Raw genomic sequence first — 26,050 nt, 5'->3', positions numbered from 1 at the left:
AAAAAAGTTTCTTAGTTCTTTTTTAGCACTTAGAAGTACAATACATGCACAAATGGGTTAATCTTATGTTTCCAGATCAAGAAAATATCAATACATTGCTGCAAAATAGAACTGAAATTCATTACGCAAATTTCATGAGAAAGGCAACATTCTTGGGCCTTTAGTGTATCCTAAATTCAGTCTTCAATTAAAAGATGAAAATGGAAACTTTTCACTGAAAATCAAAGTTAATCTGGAAATTTAGTGAAAGATACCTTCAGTCCACTTCTCAGCAGCCCCCAATCCCCCAATCATTTCCCCAAATAGCTCCCCACCACAAAAGCAAAATATCTAGCAAGTTATTTTGTCCACTGTCCACAGACTGTGGGTATTCACCATAGCCTGGCAAGTAATGGGAAGAAACAGACTTCTTTCCTTCAAAGGGGTAACAAGAAGGAGTGGGGCTAGTAAAAGAATATTACCACACATCCCATTCAAAAGAAAAATACACACTTGCATCAATATTCTAAAAAATCCATGATGAAAATAGAGATCCCAATGTCAAATTCTTTCTAGTAACAGTTGAGATGAGTAAGGAGATCATATAGGAGTAGACAGGTTGGACTGATGATTTTTTGACATGAAACAGATGTTCCTTTCAACTCTGGGCACAACTAATTTAAAATAATGATAAAGCAAAGACCATCTTACTTGGTGTGATGTCTATTCCTCATACATAAAGGAAGATGGTCATTAATTCACCTTCTTCGTTTGAAACTCTATTTCTATTTCTTTTTCACACATCAAAATATCTAAATTACAATATTTTCTTACTCATGTGTTACACGTACATAGTTTTTAATGAAAATTATCAGGTTAGTAATCAATTTCTATACTATACCATAGGGAACTGCTTTTTCCATAAATTCTTTATTTTTCATTCCTTGAATGCGTGTATTTTGTGTGTGTATATAATTTTTTCCACTCCTAGGCACATACAGAAGATAAGTAAAAACACAGGTTTACACAGAAAACTTAAACACAAATGTTCCAGGAAGTATTACTTATACTAATAGTCAAAAAAGTGGAAACAACCCAAATACTCATCAACTAATGAATGGATAAACATATTGTGGTAGATCCAAACAACAGAACATTATTCAACAATAAAACATGCTACAACATACATAAACTCTGAAAATATTACACGAAATGAAAGAAGCCAGCCATAACAGACTACATAATGTATGACTATAGGTCTACTGGGCTTCCCCGGCAGCTCAGCGGTCAAGAATCTGCCTGCAGTGCAGGAAATGCAGGTTCGATTCTTGGGTCGGGAAGATTCCCCTGGAAGAGAGCATAGCAACCCACTCCAGTATTCTTGCCTGGAGAATCCCATGGACAGAGGAGCCTGGCGGGCTACAGTCCACGGGGTTGCAAAGAGTTGGACACAACTGAAGCAAGTGAGCACACATACATTTATAAAGTTCCTAAAATAAAAAAACAATCTATAGAAACAGAAAGTAGACTAGTAGCCGGAGTTGGCAGGGGAAAGAAGGGAGGTGGGAATGGGAATAAGTTGCTAAGAGGTAAGAGGTTTCTCTGCGGGATGAGGAATCTTACATTTAACACATCAAAAACCTGAACTCTGGATTTCCCACCCCAATCTAATTCTATTCCACTACTGCCCATCCCAGTCAACAGCACCATCACTGGAGAGTTGACCTGGCTACAAATCTAGCAGCCATGCCTCCCCCCTTTCCTTCTCACTTCACAGTCTTTCCATCAAAAAGTCCTATATTTTCTCCTTCCAAAATGCATCCTTCTTACTGTATCTACTACCACTTTCCCATCCCTCATAGGCTTCAAGAGTCTTCTAACTAGTCTTTTTTTTCACTTACACATCCAACTTTTTTTTTCCCAATCTGGTGGCCAGAGATTTTTCAGACAAAATCTAGTCATATCACTACCCTGCTAATCCTCAAGATGGCTTCAGTCAGTCAGTCAGTCCAGTCACTTAGTCATGTCTGACTCTTTGCGACCCCATGGACTGCAGCACGCCAGGCTTCCCTGTCCATTACCAACTTCCAGTGCCTACTCAAACTCATGTCCATCAAGTCGGTGATGCCATCCAGTCATCTCATCCTCTGTCGTCCCCTTCTCCTCCCGCCTTCAATCTTTCTCAACATCAGGGTCTTTTCCAAGGAGTCAGTTCTTCACATTAGGTGGCCAAAGTATTGGAGTTTCAGCTTCAGCATCAGTCCTTCCAATGAATATTCAGGACTAATTTCCTTTAGGATGGACTAGTTAGATCTCCTTGCAGTTCAAGGGACTCTTAAGAGTCTTCTCCAACACCACAGTTCAAAAGTATCAGTTCTTTGGCACCCAGCTTTCTTTATAGTCCAACTCTCACATCCATACATGACTACTGGAAAAACCATAGCTTTGACTAGACAGACCTTTGTTGGCAAAGTAATGTCTCTACTTTTTAATAAGCTGTCTAGGTTGATCATAGCTTTTCTTCCAAGGAGCAAGCATCTCTTAATTTCATGGCTGCAGTCACCATTTGCAGTGATTTTGGAGCCCCCCAAAATAAAGTCTCTCACTGTTTCCACTGTTTCTCCATTTGCCATTAAGTGATGGGACCAAATGTCATAATCTTAGTTTTCTGAATGTTGAGTTACCACTGCTTTAAAATAAGATTCAAACTCTTTGATACTGGCTGAAAGACTAATCTGCCCTCCGCCCACCTCCCAAAGATCACTGTGCACTTCTCTCCTCCTAATTACACTCTAGATGTAATGACTTTCTTCCTACTCTTATGCAAGCTCATCGTCACCTTGGTCTTTTGACTTCGAATGTCCCTCTCTCATATTTTCGCATCTTTTGCTTCTTCTCATGATTAATGTCTCAGCTCAAATGTGAACATCCTCAGAGAGGCCTCTCCAAACTAACCCCACTTGAACTCACCGTCTAACACACAGCTCTGTTTTATTTACTGCATAGCACTTATCTATACAAATGGCTCCTCCAGCCTCTCTCATACCAAGTTTGCTCACATCTATATTTTTAGAATCTAGAACTGTGCCCACTCATAGGAGCTGCTCAGCAAATTTGTGTTCAATAAATGAGTAAATGAATGAGGACTGATATAATGGGGTCAAGTTAGACATGAGACCCCTTGGGAACTACAGAAACAACATCCAGGGCATCAAAAAATTCAGCATAAAATATACCAAATTTCAGAATGGTGTAAAGATGTTTTCTAGAGCTTAGAAGTCAGAAGTGAGAACTCAAGACACAGTGTTGTTTGTCGGAAATCAGGTGGTAAAGGAAGAGAAAAGCAGGGCTAATTAGACACTAAACATCAACAGTGACAGCAAAGGGAGGAAGAACAGGGAATGAATACAGGTGTGGGAAATATTTTCCGTAAAAAGGAAAAAAGAAACACATTCTGATCACATCTACCTCTACAACAATCTCTGGGTTCACTGCCTCTGTAGCGAACTTAGAAAAACTGAAACATGATACAAACTTTTAAGAAAATTAGTCACTAATCCCATGGACAGAGGAGCCTGGAAGGCTGCAGTCCATGGGGTTGCTAAGGGTCAGACACGACTGAGCGACTTCACTTTCGCTTTTCACTTTCATGCATTGGAGAAGGAAATGGCAGCCCACTCCAGTGTTCTTGCCTGGAAATCCCAGGGGCGGGGGAGCCTGATGGGCTGCTGTCTATGGGGTCGCACAGAGTCGGACACGACTGAAGCGACTTAGCAGCAGCAGCATGTCAATGCTTCAGGGAAATCTTATCTAACCCGGAGGAGGAGGGGGTGGGAGATGGGGGCGGTTCGGGAGGGAGGGAACAAGTATATACCTGTGACTGATTCATATTGGTGTATGGCAAAAACCAACACAGTGTTGTGTGACAATTATCCTCCCATTAAAAAAAAACAACTTATCTAATAACCAAAAGTCCTTATCATTACAATCAATGAACCAGAGGTACGCAGATAGGAAAGTAAGCAAAGGCACATAAAATCCAGTGTTCGTGACAATAAACCTTATTAAAGGTTGCCAATAAAACAGCCAGGATGAACTAGCTTATCAGTTCAGTTGCTCAGTCTTGTCCAACTCTTTGTGACCCATGGACTGCAGCATACCAGGCCATTACCAACTCCCAGAGTTTACTCAAACTCATGTCCATTGAGTCAGTAATGCCATCCAACTATCTCATCCTCTGTCGTCCCCTTCTCCCACCTTTAATCTTTCCCAGCATCAGGGTCTTTTCAAATGAGTCAGCTCTTCATATCAGGTGGCCAAACTGTTGGAGTTTCAGCTTCAACGTCAGTCCTTCCAATGAATATTTAGGATTGATCTCCTTTAGGATGGACTGGTTGGGTCTCCTTGCAGTCCAAAGGAAGCTCAAGAGTCTTCTCCAACACCACAGTTCAAAAGCATTAATTCTTTGGCACTCAGTTTTCTTGATAGTCCAACTCTCACATCCATACATGACTACTAGAAAAACCACAGCCTAACTAGACAGACCTTTGTTGGCAAAGGTTTCTGCTGGCAAACTAGCTTATGTCTTCACAATATTTCATATTCCTGATCTGTAATAATTTTTCTACATCAGCATTGGTTTCCTGCTGATGAAATGATATACAACTCAAACAGTAAAAGCTGCCTGCAGAGTGTGTTGTTTATTTAGAGAAATTGAATAAAACTGATAGAAATAGCTGATTTAGATTGTGAACTGAAGATTCCCCAGCTTCCCTTTCAGGTAGGAAGAGAAATCTGCTACCAAACATTCCAAAATGGTATAATTCTGGCTGTCATTCCTGTAGAATAAAATTTTCTTCCCAATTTTCTGCTTTCTGACTTCCTCCACACCTCCTCTGTCCTGCCAGATCCACCCTAGAAAGAACAGAACAGAACAACAACAAGGGCTTTTGCTTTACCGAGGGTTCTCTGGTGGCTCAGACGGTAAAGAATCTGCAATGCGAGAGACCTGGGTTTGATCCATGGGTCTGGAAGACCCCCTGAAGAAGGAAATGGTTACCCACTCCAGTATTCTTGCCTGGAGAATCCCATGGACAGAGGAGCCTGGTGGGCTACAGTCCATGGGGTCACAAAGAGTCAGACACGACTGAGTGACTTAACACTTTCATTTTCAGGGTTGGATTTAAATTCTAGCTATTCTATTCTTACTGGCTGTACAAATTAATGTGTTTTTTTGTTTGTTTGTTTTTTAAAGGAAGCAAAACCTTCCCCTTTAAATGTTTAAAAAGTGCCAGCATCTCAGTCGCCTGACCCCGTGGAGCCCTAGGTAGTCTGGGGCTAGATTCAAGGCCACGTTCACTGTACCTGCTAATGATCTACTGTACACTGCTTTGGGGGGACCCCTCACTACAACCCCCAAGGGCCATCTCAAATCTGTTCTCTCAATCTTGCTTCCATTTCTCCTATTGTCAGCTGAACTGCGGCTGTCTTCTCCACTCCCAACATCTTGCTCCTTGAGAAAGAATGTCCTTTCACCACATACGCCCAAAAACCTCCAGGACTCCACTCCATACATTTTATCCTCTTTCCTAACATCATTATTTTCCAGGGATTCTTTTTCCTCTTCCTTCAAATAAGCTTCAGTTTTATTTATCACCAAAGTTAATTCCCTTGACCTGGTTAATCCCTGAAATCACCCCTTGGCATGTGTGTCTGCGCCTCTCTTCCTGTTTTATTAAAGCAGCAGGTTTTACATGTTATCTCCATTTATTCTTTAATCCAAAGAAATAGCCTTTTCTTTATCCATTTGGGAAATATTTATTAAATACCAATTACATTTCACGCAATATGCTCATTTAGGAGGAGGGAAAGATGAATAACAGACTAGCCTGATCCTCATGACTGCTTCTTTCACACGACTGAAATTCTGCCATCTGGAAAACCAAGGCCTTTTCTTAGTCTTCATTTCTTTCCATTTCTTTGTAACATCGAACATGACTAGCCATCCCCTCCTTTGCAAAAACTCTCTCAGAGTTCAAAGCACTGCATTTTCCTTCTCTGACATATCCTTTCACTTCTTTTGAACTAATTCTACTTCCTCCTTTCATCTATTAAAATGAAGGTATTCCCCCAACCACGGTCCTATTCTCTCTTCTCTTTCCTTTCTATCTTCTCTCCTTTGTGATCTTTTCCACTAGTATATATTTTATCATCATCTCTGGGCAGAGAAGTCACAAATAGCAGCTAAATTGATTACTGCAGTGTATTACAGATTGAAAACAAACAAAAAACAGGTTTGGAGAGGTCAGGAAGTTAACCCAAGATCACAAAACTAGGAAGTGGTAAAGACAAGTCCTGAACCTTGGCAATCTGATTTCAGAGTTCAGTTCAGTTCAGTCGCTCAGTCATGTTCAACTCTTTGCGACCCCATGAATCGCAGCACGCCAGGCCTCCCTGTCCATCACCAACTCCCAGAGTTCACTCAGACTCACGTCCATCGAGTCAGTGATGCCATCCAGCCATCTCATCCTCTGTCGTCCCCTTCTCCTCCTGCCCCTAATCCCTCCCAGCATCACAGTCTTTTCCAATGAGTCAACTCTTCGCATGAGGTGGCCAAAGTACTGGAGCTTCAGCTTTAGCATCATTCCTTCCAAAGAAATCCCAGGACTGGTCTCCTTTAGGATGGACTGGTTGGATCTCCTTGCAGTCCAAGGGACTCTCAAGAGTCTTCTCCAACACCACAATTCAAAAGCATCAATTCTTCGGCGTTCAGCCTTCTTCACAGTCCAACTCTCAGAGTAGATGCTCTTAACCTATCGAGTACACTGCACTGCTTCATGTGGCTCTTTCTCAAGCACCCCACTCAATTTTCAATGGTTCTTTAGGTATTTCTACCTGCAAATAGATTGGGGGCTTACAGGTGACCCTGGTGGTAAAGAACCCACCTGCCAATGCAGCAGAGTGAAGAGGGATTGGTTCCATCTCTGGGTCGGGAAGATCCCCTGGAGGAGGGCATGGCAAACCCACTCCTGTATTCTTGCCTGGAGAATCCCATGGACAAGGAGCCTACAGCCCAAGGGTTGCACAGCTGGACATGACTGAAGCGATTTAGCACACACAGGTTAAACACATGTTGATTCATCATCGTCCTTCGTCAAAAATCAGTCCTTGATTTTGATTTCTCAATTTGCTTTATGAAAATTAAAATTTTCCCCACGATTCAACTTGAAACCCCAGTCAGCCTTATCCTTTATTATCTTAAGGTTTCAGAATTTCAATACCTTACCTCTATGCTAATCTATCCTGCTTACTCACTGCTGCCAAGTAATGTCTTACATGCCCTCTTTAAAGTGTCTCCATTGTATTTTAGACAATGTTATCAACTTGGCAGAGAGCTTCATGTTTTCAAACTTTTTCCCCCTAATATCCCACAGATCCTCTATCTTTTGCCCAAGCATTACATGATTTTCTGCATCTGTGTCCTTTCTCCTTCTTCCTTTCTTCCATCCATCCATCTTAACTTTTACTTCCTCAATGTTACTTCTCCTGCTTCCACAACTAAATCTCACTGCTAGGTCCAATGAGTATACTACATTCTGCTGCTACTTATCTTCCTCTCTTCTATAATCATGTGTGTCTCCTACTCTCCAAACCAAGCTCTAAGTTATGTTTTGTGGGAACTGAGCATATTCTATTATTTTCATGCCACCTACAGGTTGCTTCTTTACAGGTATAACAAATGGTTCTGCTCTGACATCTTTTAGGGAAAATGCTAACCTTGCTTTCCTTCCTCACCAGTAATATATATAGGCCACAGTATTCCTCATTATTAAGTGTGAAGCTCCCAAAGGCACAAAACCTAACAGAGAAAAAGAGGCCGACTTTACTTCCCTGGGGATAAAGCAGGGTATGTGTACGTGCTCAGTTGCCCAGTTGTGTCTGACCCTTTGCAACCTCATGGGCTCCTCTGTCCATGAGATTCTTCAGGCAAGAATACTGGACTGGGTTGCCATTTCCTCCTGAGGGGATCTTCCCCACCCAGGGATGGAACTCGCATCTCCTGTACTGCAGAAAGATTCTTTACCATTGAGCCACCAGGGAAGTCCAGTTCAGTTCACTTCAGTCGCTCAGTCGTGTCCGACTCTGCAACCCCATGAATCGCAGCACGCCAGGCCTCCCTGTCCATCACCAACTCCTGGAGTTCACTCAGATTCATGTCCATCGAGTCAGTGATGCCATCCAGCCATGTCATCCTCTGTTGTCCCCTTCTTCTCCTGCCCCCAATCCCTCCCAGCATCACAGTCTTTTCCAATGAGTCAACTCTTTGCATGAGGTGGCCAAAATACTGGAGTTTCAGCTTTAGCATCATTCCTTCCAAAGAAATCCCAGGGCTGATCTCCTTCAGAATGGACTGGTTGGATCTCCTTACAGTCCAAGGGACTCTCAAGAGTCTTCTCCAACACCACAGTTCAAAAGCATCAATTCTTCGGTGCTCAGCCTTCTTCACAGTCCAACTCTCACATCCATACATGACTACTGGAAAAACCATAGCCTTGACTAGACGGACCTTAGTCGGCAAAGTAATGTCTCTGCTTTTGAATATGCTATCTAGGTTGGTCATAACTTTTCTTCCAAGGAGTAAGTGTCTTTTAATTTCATGGCTGCAGTCACCATCTGCAGTGATTTTCGAGCCCCAAAAATAAAGTCTGACACTGTTTCCACTGTTTCCCCATCTATTTCCCATGAAGTGATGGGACCGAATGCCATGATCATCGTTTTCTGAATGTTGAGCTTTAAGCCAACTTTTTCACTCTCCTCTTTCACTTTCATCAAGAGGCTTTTTAGTTCCTCTTCACTTTCTGCCATAAGGGTGGTATCATCTGCATATCTGAGGTTACTGATATTTCTCCATGGCCGAGGTCCGGGGGAGAAGCCGGGCGGACCCCATGCCCGAAGGGCGGCAGCCAAGAGGAGTTACCCTACATCCGAGGTCAAGGGCCGAGGCCTAGAGTGCCAGGCTGCGACGGCGCAGGAACAGCCGAGAGGAGCTACCCTGTGTCTGAGGTCAGGGGTGGCAGCCGGGAGGAGCAACCCCACGCCAGAGGCCAGGGGCGGCGGCCGGGAGGAGCAACCCCATGTCCAAGGAGTGGTGGCTGCGTGGGCGCAGGAGGGCCTAGAGGAGCCATCAACGTTGAAGGTCAGGAAGGGTGGCGGTGAGGAGATACCCCTCGTCCAAGGTAAGGAGCAGAGGCTGCACTTTTGCTGAAGCAGCCGTGAAGAGATACCCCACGCCCAAGATAAGAGAAACCCAAGTAAGATGGTAGGTGTTCCAAGAGGGCATCAGAGGGCAGACACACTGAAACCATACTCACAGAAAACTAGTCAATCACAGAAACTAGACAAGGACCACAGCCTTGTCTAACTCAATGAAACTAAGCCATGCCTGCGGGGCAACCCAGGGCAGGCGGGTAATGATGGAGAGGTCTGACAGGGAAGCCCAAAGCGGATATAAAATGTTTTAATGATCAAATATTTTTATAGGAATTAGGGCTATTGACTCAGAAAATGAAAGTCTCTTAGTCATGTCCGATTGTTTGCAATCCCATGGACTATAAAGTCCATGGAATTCTCCAGGCCAGAAAACTGGAGTGAGTAGCCTTTCCCTTCTCCAGGGGGATCTTCCCAACCCAGGGATCAAACCCAGGTCTCCCACATTGCACTGCTGAGCCACAAGGGAAGCCCAAGAATACTGGAGTGGGTAACCTATCCCTTCTCCAGCAGATCTTCCCAACCCAGGAATTGAACTGGGGTCTCCTGCATTGCAGGCAGATTCTTTAGCAGCTGAGCTATCAGGGAAGCCCACTGACTCAGAGATCTAGCCAAATTCCAGTCCAGGTAATTCCTGCCTTGCTCCCTAGATCCCTCTGCTATTTCAGCTGGGTATGCTGGCCCCTCCACCCCCTAGCCCGGGGGGGAATGTGATGCGCTCTGTGTAACAGCTGCAACATGCCACCAGGAGGACAGGTCTCGCAGCACCAGGCACAAGAATCCAGAAGAACTGTGGGACCTGGTTAGGGAATGTCTGAAATCCCAGAAGCAGAGATGCTAAATAAGCATTGGTGTGAGCCACAAGAATTTTTCAAAAGACATTTCTCACTTCCCTCCACCCTTCCTCCCCCAAAGCTTGCTACAGACAGTATGAATGAAACACTTACATCCAGGATGGAGGAGAAATTATCCTCTCAAAGCTAGGTGCTATTTTTAAAACTCACCCTTTGTATGTTCACTGTGTATTTCTAACCCTGGTATCTCTAAATTTGGATTTAGCTGGTTTAGGTTAAACATAAAGTCTCTACCTAAAATAGTCTCCTACCTAAAATAGTCTCCTATCTAAAACAGTCTCTCAAAGTTTGTAAAAGGTCAACACATACTTATTTCATCTTATAAAATCATTATTACTTTAAAAGATCAAGTATCTCAGTGATACTTTGGCCATTCCTGTCCATGCCTGAAGTGCCTTCTCTTTACAATGTCTCTGGCAGATAACAGACACGGTGACTATGAGCACCGAATGGAGCACACAGAGCTCTTAGTTCTGCAATAACTGGTTCTCTGTCAAGGTGAGACATATATTTTCTTTCAAATAGACTTAAGGTTAACAATTTCTATTTCCCCTGTTCCTGATCATAAATACATAAGAAGCAGGGGGCAAAGTCAACCCAAAGAATATTTTTTTCCTAAAGATAATTATGTGCAGAGCACATAAATATCAGTAAAGTAGGTCTTAATCCTATTTATACAGGAGTCAAATAATACTCTGACACTTTTTCCCTTCTCTAAATCTACTAGAATGAAAACTAGCCAGACATCAGGAGCTCTATGCTCAGATAACAGGAGTAGACTTTGACCTTGAAATCCTGCTGACAGTCTGGAATTCGGATGTCTCCCACCCTACTTTCTAACAACTATATCAACCTTGAGTCGCTGCTTTTGAAGTCAAAGAAGGCTTCCTCCTTGACAAAGCTCCTATGTCAACACAAAAACATTCTACTCTAAATTAGATATATATTTATATATATATACACACAGGCACACATTGAGTAAAACAATATTATCCCCCTTAAACAAGTAATATAGTACTTTAAACTGGAGAGATCTTAGAAATTAAAATGTTTTATAGATGCTATAACACATTTCCCGGTAATAATAGGAGGGAAATATTGCACAGTTAAGCATAGCTAGGGAGGTTAATAAGCACTTCAAGTTATCTTCTTGATAAATGTGAGTTTTTTCCCATTATGTAAATGAAGGGAATAAATGACTATTTTTCAGCCATCAGCTTGTGCTGAATTATATATCATATCAGAATTAATCTGCTAATTTTGAGCTTTACTTGAAACAATACAATGTACACAAATCTAAAAAATTCTGGGTCTCTAAATATGTATTCATTTACCATGATACGATATAGTTTTGTAAGTTATTTATTCATTCATTTATTCAGTAAATGAGCTGCTTCCCTTGTAGCTCAGTCGGTAAAGAATCTGCCTGCAGCGCAGGAGACCCGGGTTCGATCCCTGGGTTGGGAAGATACCCTGGAGAAGGAAATGGCAACCCACTCCAATATCCTTGCCTGGAAAATCTCATGGACAGAGGAGCCTGGTGGGCTGCAGTCCATAGGGTCACAAAGAGTCGCACCACTGAGCGACTAACACACACATTTATTCAATAAATATGTGTGAAGGGTGCCAGGCACTATTCTAGACACTGGAAATTCAGGCAGGGAATGTCAATACCGCTTTTAGACACCTTACTTACCTTTGGTTTTAAACGAAAACCTACATTTTAAAAACAATTATCAATCCAGTATCACAACTGCAGAAACTATCTAGCTTTTCTTGTTCATAAACACAAATGGGATTACTTAGGGCACTTTTAATACTGGTTAACTTTTTAAAAAATCCACTCTAATTATCCTCCTGTCCTTTTCCTTTCACTTAGTCACTTTTTTTTTTTTTGTATTTGCCCCAAAGCTACATAAAACAAAATGTAAGGTAGATAAGAAGTTGTTTTTCCTCTCTTATCAGCTGTTTATACCTAATGACTCAGGGCTGTAAAATCCCAGAAGCCCACTTTATTTAATACCTTCCCACAGATTTTGTTACACTTAAATGATTCACTGAAAGAAAAAAATTGCACCTCTTTTCATCAGTATTTGCATGCTTTCACGAAACTTTATAAACCATAAGTTGATCACTCAGGGTTAAAAAAATTTATCTATTTTCCAGTTCTCTCTTTATTAGCACTTACTGATGTCCTTGTTTCTTTTACAATACAATACTACAACACAATACTACAAAAAGTATTGTATCTTTTCTATCTCTCTTTAAATTCAAAAGTGGCCATTTTCATAACACAGTTCCAAGATCACCTCCTCTGAAGTTCTCCCTTCCCTTTCAAACAACAGTTGCCTGTCTACACCCCAGAATGAGTAAACATCTGCACTGCCTCACTTATCAACATGCCTTGATAACGTATTTAACTCCACATCTATTTTACCTTGAAATGAAGGACCTTTATCTTTGTATCTTTGTTTATCTAGCAGGGGTGTAGAACAAGGTAACTGTTCTTTTGCTACATTGAAATTAAGAATCGTGTTCCCCAAAGTTCAGTTTTACTAGCAAATTTAAGTGTTATTGGCAGAAACATACAAAGCTTGGAAAATGCAATCTGGCAACATTTATCAAGAATTTTGATAATTCCACCCTTTAACTCATTAGTTCTCCTTTATGGAGACTCCCGAAGAAAAGAATTAGAAATATGAAAAAGTTTTACAAACCAATGTTTACTATTGTCATTTATCATAGCAAAGAATAATAATAAAACAAACAGCAATACTAATGTTTTACTTAGTGAAGTGTAATTCAAAGGATTTGTAGTCAGATAGGTAGACTTTGTAAAATTAAGTCAAAAGACAGGACAAAAATTGTGTATTTAAGTCCAGTATTCTGACAAACTAAGAAAGAAAGAAACAAAATCTTTACCGTAATGTTTGGGATAACTTAACTTTGAATGTGTCTTCTTTCTGTTTTTCTGTATTTCCCAAATTTGGTAACATTTTTATAATATTTTAAAATATTTTTATCTAAATTGGTAACAAATAATAAAAACTGGATTTTAGAGGTTTATCCAAAGTGTACAAGTGTCTCTGCAACAAATATGACCTTTATAATCTTTATATATGTAAATCTTTGATATAAAAGCATATACAATTTGTTCTATTAAAATAAAAAATTCATCATAAATACTTTCTACAAAATGGCCAGAATGAATTTTACAAATCACTTCTGCCACATCTGACCTTTAAACTGCCATTTAAAAATATGATCAAAATGCTTTCATGAAAAGAACATATTTTCTAAAATATATAACAAAATTATAAAGTTACAGAATTGTGAAATTCCCAATTTCCTATTACGTATCACACAAGAAAAAGTTCCCTGAAGAGGAAACACAAATATATGCTTTAAGATGTGTTCCCTTTCCTCATATTGAAACAAGTACACTTCCCAGTCCTTTTACCAAGTTTCAGAACTGATAAGACGCTGCGGCCTCTAACTGCCTTTATTAAAATATCCAATAATCACTCTAAGCAAATAATACCCATGATTTGCATATCCAAAACTCATAAAATATCACCAAAATGCTTTTTAAAGTGAGCTCTGTTAAAAGAAAAGGAAAAAAGTAACTATCTTTGGAGAACGAATCGAAAATTTTAAAACCTTTTAAAATGTAATAATGCCAGGAATTTGGCATTACTGAAGAGGTACTGATGGACACACAATGAAAATGTTACTCCGTATTACTGAATCACTTCACATGGTTTTAAGAAAAGAAAATGCAGTAAGAATTTGTACATAGTTGCCCTGAAATTTACAGAATTATACAAAACTCCAACAAAGGATAATCTGTCATCTGAAAACTAATGGAATAATTAGAAAATTGTGAATAACTGGGAATTAATTCATTCAGTTAATGAATGCCACCTGACATGAAGCCTCAGGTCAATTTTCATTTATTTCATATGTCACAGTCTTTGTTAATCATAGGTCTATTTCAAGAGTCAGAATCTTATTTTTTACCCATTCAACAAACATTTACAAGTATACTCAATAATGTAATTACTGTGCCAGGCACAGATCCAAAGATAAATTTTAGAATGTCCACAAAATGCTTGAAAGTTACAACATAAATAACCATAATATAAGGGGGGAAGTGTGACAAGCTCCTAAAGAAACATGAAGAAGCTATTCAGAGGATGAGAAAAATAATCATATCTGTCTAGAGAAGCAAAGGAGGTGTGGAGTACTCAGAGACAGCTTCACCGGGGAGGCAACGCCTGAACTGGGCCTTAAAGGAGAAAGGATTCCAACAGCACCAGGTGTCCTCACCGCATCTGCAGGGTAGATCAGGACTTTCTCTCTGCCTTTGAACAGGCTGCTTTACTCTACCTGGCCGACCATTTCTCCCTCTTCCGTCAGGCCCATTTACCATTCCAAACACAATCTCACTCATAAATCTCTTCAGGAAATCCAGTCTATACCATATCTATTATCCATTTCCTTGATACCTTTATACTCTGTGTGTGTTCAATCCCTAGGTTGGGAAGATCCTCTGGAGAAGGGAATGGAAACCAACTCCAGTATTCTTGCCTGGAGAACCCTGTAGACAGAGAAGCCTCAGTTCAGTTCAGTGGCTCAGTCATGTCCGACTCTTTGTGACCCCATGGACTGCAGCACACCAGGCTTCCCTGTCCATCACGAACTCCCAGAGCTTGCTCAAACTCATGTCCATCGAGTTGGTGATGGCATCCAACCATCTCATCCTCTGTCACCCCCTTCTCCTCCTGCCTTCAATCTTTCCCAGCATCAGGTCTTTTCAATGAGTCAGTTCTTCACAATAGGTAGCCTAAGTATTGGAGTTTCAGTTTTAGCATCAGTCCTTCCAGTGAACACCCAGGACTGATCTCCTTTAGCATGGACTGGCTGGATCTCCTTGCAGTCCAAGGGACTCTCAAGAGTCTTCTCCAGCACCGCAGTCCAAAAGCGTCAATTCTTCAGTGCTCAGCTTTACAGTCCAACTCTCGCATCCATACAGGACTACTGAAAAAGCCATAGCTTTGACTAGACGGACCTTTGTTGGCAGAATTGCCTCTGCTTTGTAATATGCAGTGTAGGTTGGTCATAACTTTTCTTCCAAGGAGTAAGCGTCTTTTAATTTCATGGCTGCCATCACCATCTGCAGTGATTTTGGAGCCCCCAAAAGTAAAGTCTGACACTGTTTCCACTGTTTCCCCATCTATTTGCCATGAAGTGATGGAACCAGATGCCTTGATCTTAGTTTTCTGAATGTTGAGTTTTAAGCCAACTTTTTCACTTTCATCAAGAAAATTAGTTCCTCTTCACTTTCTGCCATAAAGGTGGTGTCATCTGCATATCTGAAGTTACTGATATTTCTCTCAGCAATCTTGATTCCAGCTTGTGTTTCATCCAGCCCAGCATTTCTCATGATGTCCTCTGCATATAAGTTAAATAAGCAGGGTGACAATATACAGCCTTGACGTACTCCTTTCCCTATTTGGAGCCAGTCTGTCGTTCCATGTTCAGTTTTAACTGTTGCTTCCTGGCCTGCATACAGATTTCTCAGAGGCAGGAAAGGTGGTCTGGTATTCCCATCTTTCAGAATTTTCCACAGTTTGTCGTGATCCACACAGTCAAAGGCTTTGGCACAGTGAATAAAACAGAAGTAGATGTTTTTCTGGAACTCTCTTGCTTTTTCGATGATCCAACAGATGATGGCAATTTGATCTCTGGTTCCTCTACCTTTTCTAAATCCAGCTTGAACATCTGGAAGTTCATAGTTCACATACTGTTGAAGCCTGGCTTGGAGAATTTTGAACATTACTTTGCTAGCTTGTGAGATAAGTGCAATTGTGTGGTAGTTTGAACATTCTTTAGCATTGCCCTTCTTTGGGATTGGAAGGAAAACTCACCTTTTCCAATCCTGTGGCCACTGTTGAATTTTCCATATTTACTGGCATACTGAGTGCAGCATTTTCACATCATCATCTTTCAGGATTTGAAACAGCTCAACTGGAATTCCATCACTTCCACTAGCTTTGTAGTGATGCTTCCTAAGGCCCACTTGACCGCATTCCAGGATGTCTGGCTCTAGATGGGTGATCACACCATCGTGTTATCTGGGTCCTTATGATACTTTTTGTATAGTTCTTCTGTGTATTGTTGCCACCTCTTTTTAATATCTTCTGTCTCTGTTAGGTTCCTACCATTTCTGTCCTTTATTGTGCCCATCTTGCCTATCAGGCTATAATCCATGGGGTCGCAAAGAGTTGAACACGACTGAAGCAACTTAGCACACACTACTTGCTATACCTAAGAGTTATTTTTCCAACAATAAAAAATTTAACAGTTTTGTATTTTTCTTTCATTTGCTACACTTCCGTGCGAACTGACACACATAACAGTGTTGTCCAAGAAGAAACAATGCAAGAAGCATCTGTCTTCCATTCTTCACTGACCAAACAAAATGAGCCAGAGAAGGAGTATGCCTTTATCAGCAGGTTTCTCTGGGCTTTGGTTAAGGGCTGAGTGCTTTTTCTGAGCAACAAGTAAATCATTTAGAAGAAGTAATCCTAAGAACTCACTGTATATTAAGATATTTTTAATCAGTTAATATATTAAGTTCACCAAAGTATCTCATTCTTCTGTAATCACTTTCTACCACTTTAATAAGATTTTTCACTACATTGTTTTCCTTTCACAAATTAGCATGGGGACGCCTTTTGAAACTTTAATTTGATCTTATGTTACTGCAGCAATTAAAAGACTATCTTCTCTCACAAGTTGGAAACCCAAACAGCCAATTCCATACATTGCATTGGAAATGTAAAATGTATAAGACTTTTTATAAAGGAATAGTCCTTTTTATAAAGGAATCTGAAGTTTACCGGGGAGATGAGTCAAGCACATACAGATCAATACAGAAAGGTTAAGCTTTCTGTAACAGCAAGGAACAGGATGTGTGATGGCAAGATTCAGGCTTTAGAGAGACAGAAGCCTGGGCTGAAATTCTTGACTCTGCCATTTAGTAAAAGTAACTCTTAGTAACTATTTATAAATGGAGATAATATTGCCTCTCTAAAGGCTGCAGTGTGGATTCAATAAAATGTCTTATAAATATATACATGTCACTTAGAAGGTGTTCTTTAAATAATGGCCATAGCATTTCTATTAGATTATTGTTATTGATTTTGGTGGTAACAAGCAATCTCATATGTTGTTAACATGAGACAGTATTAGAAAAGGGGTTCACCTAACTAAAAAAAAAAAAAAAAAATCAATTATAATGTTCCATGATTGTGTATAAATAACATTGCGTGCTAAGTCACTTCAGTCATGTCTGACTCTTTGCAACCCTATGGACAGTAGCCTGCCAGGCTCCACTGTCCATGGGATTCTGCAGGCAACAATACTGGAGTGAGGTGCCATGCAATATACTGGAGGGAATCTTCCAGGACCCAGGGATCAAACCCACTTCTGTTTCCTGCATTGGCAGGTGGGTTCTCTATCACTAGCGCCACCTTGGAAGCCCCATAAACAAGAATAGTTGATTTCAAAATCAAAACCAAACAACAGAGCTGTGCTCTCCCTCCTCCAAACCTATCAGCTTTTTCCCTATCCTAAAGAAAGAGGTTATAGCAGGTGAAAGGTCTACGAGTTCACCTTAAGATGTATTGAGATACCTACTTTAACTGGAATCATAACCAGTTATAACCTAAAACATTTTCTACAACAAAAATAACTTTTTACTGATAGTTTTAACAAAAGTACCATATGAATAAAATAACTTTCATTATAATCAGATATCTAAACCATTTTGAACACTCTCCAAATTGTTTATTTAGACTTTGGTACTTGAACCCATCTGCATCATGGTTTTAAATATTTAAATTTATATTATATAAAAGCTTTCCTTCATCTCCCTTGGCAGAAACAATCTTTCCCTCCTTGGAAATTCCACAGCACTTTATTCATGCTAGACTTAAAACACCACTTATGTCTTCTATGATGTCTATTTGTGTAGATGGCCTTATTATTCCTAACATTCTGCCCATTTTAATCATTAAATATTTATCAAATAAAAACATAAAATGAGGTCACCTTTGTCAAGGTGCTTAGTAATCTATAAAGTAATAAAATATAAAGGTATATTTCAGAGTAAAAATATTTTGCTAAGACTCCCATTTAATGTATCACAGTACAGTTCACTAAATGATACTATTATGACTTAAAAGCTTTAACACAGCTTTCCATGTAAACCACCAATTAACTAACTGGCAATTAACTGTCAATAATTTATGAAAAAAACACTGTACACACCATACTCCAATAAACGAGAAGGGTCAGATATCTTAGAAAAAAAAGAAACGCCAACCCAGCCCTAGAGACACTAGGAGTTGGCCTGCCTCTGTATCAGCCTAAGGAAAAGACTCACAAATTAAGATTCTAGTTAACAAAAGAAGTTAAATGTCCAAGAAAATCCTATTACGTGCTTTACGATAACTCGTGATGGAAAAAACTCGAAGTAATTACTATATTTTAATTTTTATATTGAGTTGATATCCTTACTTAGGAACATAAATGCAGAATTCAGATTTCATAGCTGAGACTTAATTTTGTGTACATGATCCAACAGTTCATAAAATCCTGATTCATGTTCTAGTAATATCAATCTACAAATTAACAAAACCAGCAAAGATCAAAATTATCCACTTGCATTGTATCTGAAATTTTACATAAAATGAAACCCCTTTTTAACTTCAGCAATAGAGGTAAAATATACTTGTAATAACATATTATTTCAAGCTTCTACTGTACTTTTCAATATTTTACAAAACAACAACATAGTGTATCACAGACTATATAGTAAGACATGGTTTCTAAAGATCAAAAAATTCATCAAGAGATGAACGGCAAGAAATCAGTAGTGCCATAAAAAATCGTTTACCACAAGTTTTAAAATAAGAAAATCACATGTACTATTTCTAAAGACATCTAACCTTCAGAAGCTTCAATGCACTGGATTCTGAACTGCGATCACAGTCCTTCATGGACTTTTCATAATCTGACAATAACTTAGTTATAAGAACATCAACATAGACAAAAAAATCAAAACAGCAAGGCAAATTAGCATTTGTTAACTACTAACCTAACTGATCAAAATGATAATTTCTAATTCTCATCCTAATAATATGAGAAAATTCTATTATCACTACCCACGATTTACTAAGCATGTCTTCTTAGTAAATGTTAGCAAGCTAACAAAAAAATTTTAGAGGACAGAAGTTACATATAAAATATCAGATGCTTGAAACACATCTACACTATTTCTTCTTTTAAAAACAAGTCAACTATATTGTAATGTGCCTCTCTATCTGATCCATTGTATAATGAATGCTCTTTGAATGTGTTAATGCAAAAGGAAAGAATTTCTTACTGAGTCTCCCAAACATGATGTATGTGACTAACAGCTGGCAGGTAAAGTGACAAATTGTTTGCTCAAAATCCACTAAGTTCAAGGCACAGAAAAATGCATAGGTGACAGTATAGCTGGAGGTGCAAATTTGTCCAGGAATGTAGCCAAATTTCTGGCAATTCTCTAATGGTCTTAGATGTACAGACAATGGCCTTTTTTTTCAGCTGTAATGTTACACTTAAAGAACATGGAGTTGGAAGACCTGCTTGGTCTTTGAAACAAACAGGCGTAAAACTGGGACTTACAAAAGGCATGGCATTTCAAATACAAAAAAAAAATTTGTACAAAACATTTACATGTTTCACAAAATCTGCCATGTGCAACCAAAAAAAAATTTTTTTTCATTACCTTGGGGTGAAAATGTTATTTTGCATTTTATTCTACATTTCCCCTTAATTAAAATTTTTTTTCTGCAAAAGAAATTTTTTAAAATCATAATCTGGGAAGGGAGTGCTCTGAAAGGAGAATTCATATTTTTAACCACGAGCTCTCAGTATACAACCTTACAGACTTCTTTACATCCTGTATTTGCTTATTCTTAGGAATGAACTAGGCATCTAACCCCTTTACAAACCACCTAACAGCCACATGTGATTCTAGTTACTCTGTAATGAACCCCTCCTAACATCCTCGATGGGGTAGAAATGTTATAGTAAAAAAAAAAAAAAGAAAGCATAGTGTTTTTCCATTAAGACTTTATAGCTTGAGTAGAGGTTTAACAAATATATACATGCATAGGTACAAATATTTTATAAACTACTCTAATCAGCATGACAATACAAAATAAATTGAACATTTTGAAGGAAAAGTACAACAATATCATATGAGAAGTAACAGGTAAAACTGACACAGCATTTTGCATTTTAGAAGTGATTCTCATAAAATTCACTGAATCTTCAAAACCACCCATGACACCATACGGGGATTTTTTTCGCCCACTTTACTGAAGAACAACCTGAGGTCAAAAAAGTTACGTGACAGAACCAAATTTACATACTGAGTACACTAGTAATAGAGCCAAGATTCAAATTGGGTTCTCACAGCTAAATCAAGGCTGCCAACTAGATTTATAATTTAAATTGTCACAATTTAATTTAATCTTTACAACAACTCAATAAGATAATAGCAGCTTATATTCATGGAATGCATCTTAAGTCACTTAATTGTCACAAAAACCCTATAAAAGAGTTATTACTCAGTTCTACAGATGAGAAAAATGAGGCTCATGGAAAGTATGTAAACTGCACAAGATCACACAAATCACAGGTAGAGGAATCTTAACTTAAATCCAGGGCATCTAGTTCCAGAGTCACCTCCTTCACCTCCTTCTTCAGCAGGTTAAGAAACTTGCTCAAAGTCACAAGAAAATTGAAAAGGGAGAACATGAAGCAAGTATTTTAGCCCTAACTATTTTCCCTAAATATAACTGGAACAATTAAGATCATTAAATCCGGAAGGGGCAAGGTAGCTGTGGGGTACATTGTTGTTGAAAGCAGAGTCTGAACAAGTGAGGAACATCAGCAGAAAAGCAGCAAAGCGTTTCAGCAGCCTAGAGAAGACTTATCTTCATACGTTTGAAGCAAAAGTAAAATGAAACGTATGTGAGCAGAGACAGGGGTGTTTACCATCCTGGTGTAGCCAGTGTGAAAGGTGGTGGACGAAAAGGGATGATTCTAATGAAGAAATTAGTAAAAATGAAACACAAGACATTTATTTTAAGAGAAAATGTTAAAGCCACAGAAAGATAGGCGATAGGTGTTTTAACACCTCTAAAAGAACTGATACCCCCACTCTTGCCAAAAGTGTCAAGCATACAGGAAGGAATCATATAAGCGCTGAAAGAATCTGACTACATTTTTGCATTTTTCTTTTCTACACTAAACTGCCATGTACAATAGCAACTCCTTTTTACCATTAAAAATCTTCCTGTGGAGTAGACAGAAGTGGAAAAAGAGAACATAATTGAGCATAACCTGTATCCTATTAGTCTTCCTGTCCTGAATCTATGGTGCTGGTTACTTTTACATGTAAGATGGTCCTCAGACTCATTAAAATCAGGTGAAAGAAATACAAAGTTTCACTTAAATGAATAAACTGAAATGTCAACCTAAATTACACATTAAAAGCAGAATCTGCAACAAAAAGGAGGAAAAAAAAATAAAAATTATGGCAGAGACCAGATACAATGATACCAGATACTAGGAAGCAACACTTTTTAGAAGACAAATTAAAGAAGAAAAGCAACCCTGATGGGATTTCTTTTCTCATTACTTAAATCAGGTCACTGAAAGGGGCTTACACTATGGCATTTTCTTCATTTTAATTTCATCAAACCATAAATTCCCATGAAAATATTAATACCTTAGACACGTGCTCACAATAATTGGAAAGCCGAACCTTTCGGTATAAGTACTTTTGCATGAGTTCAACAAAATAAAAAGAATGCAATGAGACCCCTCCAAGTTTTTTGCTTATGTCAACAACTATTTTATGAGTATGAATTATCTTTGCAGTTATAAAGCATGTGTAAAATACATTACATGAGTGAGAAGTCTTACTGCAGATGATCAAGTAAAGGTCTAAACTGCACTCAGAAACATCAAAATCAAGCTGAATTTCCTGGAATATAGCAACCATAAAATGTTCCTCCCAAAGCCATTACTGTTAAATATACCTTAATGAATTAAGTTCAAGTGTAACTACAACTGAAATATATGATTTAACTGAGTTATGACCTATTTTTCCTCTCAAAAGCAAAAGGGAATAATGACAGTTGTGAGACTTACATTTTTCCATTCCAGGGTTTTTCTGAAAGTTATTTCACAGTGGAGCGAAAGGCAAATTGCACTTAGTGACATGTATTTGCTTTAAAATGTAGTTAGTTATGTTATTACCCACGGAAAAGGTAAGATTTTAATAACAATTTATCAAGTAACAATGGTATTTTGTCACATTTTTAAACTGCACAAACCAAGAAGCACTCAGGAAGGAAATAATCTCAAAAGGTAATATGATACCTACAGCTACAATTATAACTAAATGACTTATTTACATAGAACACAACCAACATACAACAGAACCAATAACCAACACGACAAATGCACAATTAACATATATGTGGTTGAAAATACCCACCCCTAGCAGAAAGCTTTTTGGTGTTGATAATTTTGGCAGCATATTCTTGTCCAGTAGGGATTTTCATACATCTTCTCACCACTGAGAATGCCCCCCTGAAAACCAATAATTAGCAGGTCATCAGTATAATCAGCTTGATATTCTATTAAAAACTTACATCTGAATATTTTTATTGAATTTAGTGAACTGTCAAATATCAGTGCACCATATAGTAATAACTAGAAAACGAACAATCCTTCCTGGAAACTCAGACCTTCTTTAACGTTGAAGAACAAAAATAAATTTTACTTAACTGGGAGCACGCATTATTAATCAACAAAATGAAAGGAACTGCCAATAATGACGACTCTTGTTTGCACATGAAATTTGAAAACATTGTACAATTCACACTCACACAGCACCAAATGCTCTGAGAAAAAATCCTGCAAAGAGCTGAAGAGGAGCAGCAAAAATCTGCTGCCTATTTATTCTGGTAGGAAAAAAAAAATTAATGTGGCTCCAAGTAAGTAAATATGGCGATTGTTTTCATTAAAATAAATCTTAGGAACATTTGTGTGTGGTTTAACAAATCCTGCTGTGGTGATTTCTCTCTGCCCTGTTTTGGACTGGGGGAGGGGAGAGATTTGAATTAAGCTGCTCTTCCGACATATTCTCCATGTTTTCACAGCAGACAACATAAATATATAAGGATATGATCTTCATTACATTTAAAAGATATTTACACGTCCTTTAATTCAACTGTAGAAAACAACAACATACACATAAATGCACCTCTTAAGTAATGTTCGACATTAGTGATAGAGGAACTGGGGTTGGGTTTGATGCTACATAAATTAACGTTCACGGCTCGGCCCCTAGGTTCTTTTGCACAGGTTCTCAGTAGGTCTCCTGTCTCCTTCCTTAACATTGCCAAGTAGTCCTGTCGGTCAGGTGTAGAAGGTCGTTTTCAAACAACATACAACGTTAGGTTACCCCTGGGAAGCACTCTCCCAGTCTCCAGAGGGCTTTTCCAATGCCTGTGTAAATAAATCCTCCCAGAGAACTCGAAGATGTTCATGTAAATCCTAGGAAGGGTGATGATAAGCGAGTAATCTAGTGCAAGGAATAATAGTGGATATGGGACAGGGGGTCGAGTTCCTTCGGGAGGCTCTTTTCCTGGACAGAACAACTACTGGATGCGAAACAGACTCTACGCCAAGTTGAACTTTCGGCATCAATAAATATGGCACCGTCTGGGGCAGTGAGTTCTCATCTGAACGTGGGTCGTACGGCTGACTCGCCGGCGAACCCGGCGGCATCTCTATTTACAGAAAACGTGATCTATGTTGCATTTTACATGGGTTCTTGTTTCCTCTTCATACACACACGCGCACGCGCGCGCGCGCTCGCACACTTCTCAGGATGACAGCTACAACTGCAGGGATCGTAAATCCACTAAGTCTCTAGTGCAGGAGGGTGGGGGAGCGGGAGAAGGTGGGCTAAGGATTATCAGAAAGGGCCACAGCCGGGGTGGAAGGTCTTTCCCCTTCGTCGTCCCCTCCTCTTACTAAGACAACACCTTCCTCCGAGCCGACACACCGGGGGCCCTCCTCCCTCTCCTCCCGTCTCCCAACTCGCTCGCCCCACGCGGGAGGCCCGTGGGTCGGGGGTAACGCGACCCGCCCTCTGCTGGAAAGGGGACGTGCGAGTACCCGGCAAAGGCGCTTACTTTCCGAGCTCCTCGAAAAGCTGATACTCGTCCGTGAACCTGGTGCAGGTTGTAGTCGAAGCCATCCTCGGTCCGGGCTGTCCCCCTGGCTGGGAGCGCGGCGGACCAGACGAAAGCAGACGCGCGGCTTCCCCGGGACTCGCCCCGCGGCGCTGTCACCCAGGGCCGCCCTCACTTCCCTCGTCCGAAAGTAGCTCGCCGGCGAGGGAGTGTGCGCAGGGGCGGGGCGGGAGGGGAGATGACCAGAGAGGGTGGCGTGGGGTCTCCTCCCTGCTGTCCGCCGATCCTCCTCCTCCTCCGGGCCTCGCTTCCTTCTGCTCCCGACGCTCCCTCCGACCCCTTTCTAGACCCTCTCCCCAGATGCAGGCGCAAAGTACTCAAGAAGAGGGGCCGGGAGATGGAAAACAGCCGGGCACGGGGCGAGAGGCGAGCAGTTGCGAAACGATCCGCACCGGGGCTAGGAGGGGTAGAGGCGGAGGGGAGGGAGCCCGAGGGGGCGGAGGCCGCGGAGCCGGGAGCGGACGGCGCGAGCCCAGCTGCAGCTGTCAGCGGGCGCGGGCGCGGGGCGCGCCGGAGCCGGCCTCCCTCCCGCCCGCAGCGCGGCGGCCTCGCGCTCCACACGAGCCCGCGGCGGCTCCGAGACTGCGCGGCGAAAGGCAGAGCGCTCCGCTCGGGCGAAGCCTCGTCCGCCGTCCCCGGGCCTCCGCCTCCTCCCCAGCGCCTCCTCCCGCCGCTCCCTCCGCCTGCCAGTACCCCCTCCCTCCCGAAGCCCCCTTGTGCCGATCCTATCCCTCCCGCTAGCGACTCTCACCCTGTCCCTCCGCGGATTCCTCCTTCCCTTCCCTCCCTCCCCGGGTCTCACACGCGCGCACGCCCGTCTAGGGAGAGACCAGGTGGGTGGAGGAGGATGTGCGGGGGAGACGCCTGGAGAGTGTAGGTGAAGGAGGCGAGACAGGAAAATTACAGTTAAACCCGCAATTAGGCTTCTGCCGGAACGTGGGGCCGATTTAGCGGGAAGAAGCGGGGTAACTCGTGGACTGCGGAAACTGCGGCCGGGGGTCGCGGGGGCCCCCAGCCTAGGTGTGGACGCCGGGCACCAGGGACCGCCCCCCGGGCCGCGGTGCCCCGGTAGGGCCAGAGGTGCAGGCGCTTCGTCTCGGCTTGAGTCGGTGTTGACACAGTGGGGGCCGGATGTGGGCAAAAGGCTGCTTCCAGAGAAGGGTCCCTGCCTCCCCCAAGCCCCGATGATGGTGCGCCCGCCCCGGCAGAAGCCACTGCGCCCGCTCCCGGGCGCTCTGCGCGGGGTTCCTCCCTCCCCCGCGGCCTCTTCAGCGAGGGGCGACGCCCGCCCCGCCACGTTTCACTTCTGATATGACGGCCGCCTCACTCTCCACCTCCGCCGCCGTTTTCTAGACTGGGTTGCTCAGACTCTGGCAATCCCCAAAAGCCTCTGCTTGGGCCATGAACGTGAACAGAACGAAAGCGAGCACTCCGCAGCCGAGCCACACCTTCCCTCCTGAGTAAACTCCCCGGTAACCTCCCGAAGTTCTGATAGTAAGGCGGTTTCTCGCGAGATTTCTTGCTCTGGCGGCGGGGGCGGGGTAGTGGGAAGGT

At 41.3% G+C, this 26,050-nt stretch overlaps 2 protein-coding genes across 16 annotated transcripts in view; one reads left to right on the top strand and one right to left on the bottom strand.

Annotated features, from left to right (window-relative positions):
* Positions 1-25,087, bottom strand: part of CAMK2D (calcium/calmodulin dependent protein kinase II delta) — a 317,386-nt gene extending 292,299 nt beyond the window's left edge. For all 15 annotated transcript variants that reach the window (XM_018049187.1, XM_018049192.1, XM_018049193.1 and 12 more), the window contains exons 1-2: positions 24,437-25,087; positions 22,729-22,823 (exon numbers count right to left, since the gene is read on the bottom strand). In XM_018049187.1, the coding sequence (XP_017904676.1) occupies positions 22,729-22,823; positions 24,437-24,501 (160 nt within the window). In that variant the 5' untranslated portion in view covers positions 24,502-25,087. The remainder of the gene's footprint in view (positions 1-22,728; positions 22,824-24,436) is intronic.
* Positions 24,675-25,806, top strand: LOC108636261 (WAS/WASL-interacting protein family member 3-like). The gene is made up of 2 exons (XM_018049908.1): positions 24,675-25,329; positions 25,448-25,806. The coding sequence occupies exons 1-2, from the start codon at positions 24,675-24,677 to the stop codon at positions 25,804-25,806; spliced, it is 1,014 nt and encodes a 337-aa protein (XP_017905397.1).

Source organism: Capra hircus, chromosome 6, assembly GCF_001704415.2.
Source record: "Capra hircus breed San Clemente chromosome 6, ASM170441v1, whole genome shotgun sequence".
Classification (NCBI taxonomy): Eukaryota; Metazoa; Chordata; class Mammalia; order Artiodactyla; family Bovidae; genus Capra; species Capra hircus.
Note: the sequence above shows the minus strand (reverse complement) of the source record. Positions and strands in the feature narration are given on the sequence as shown.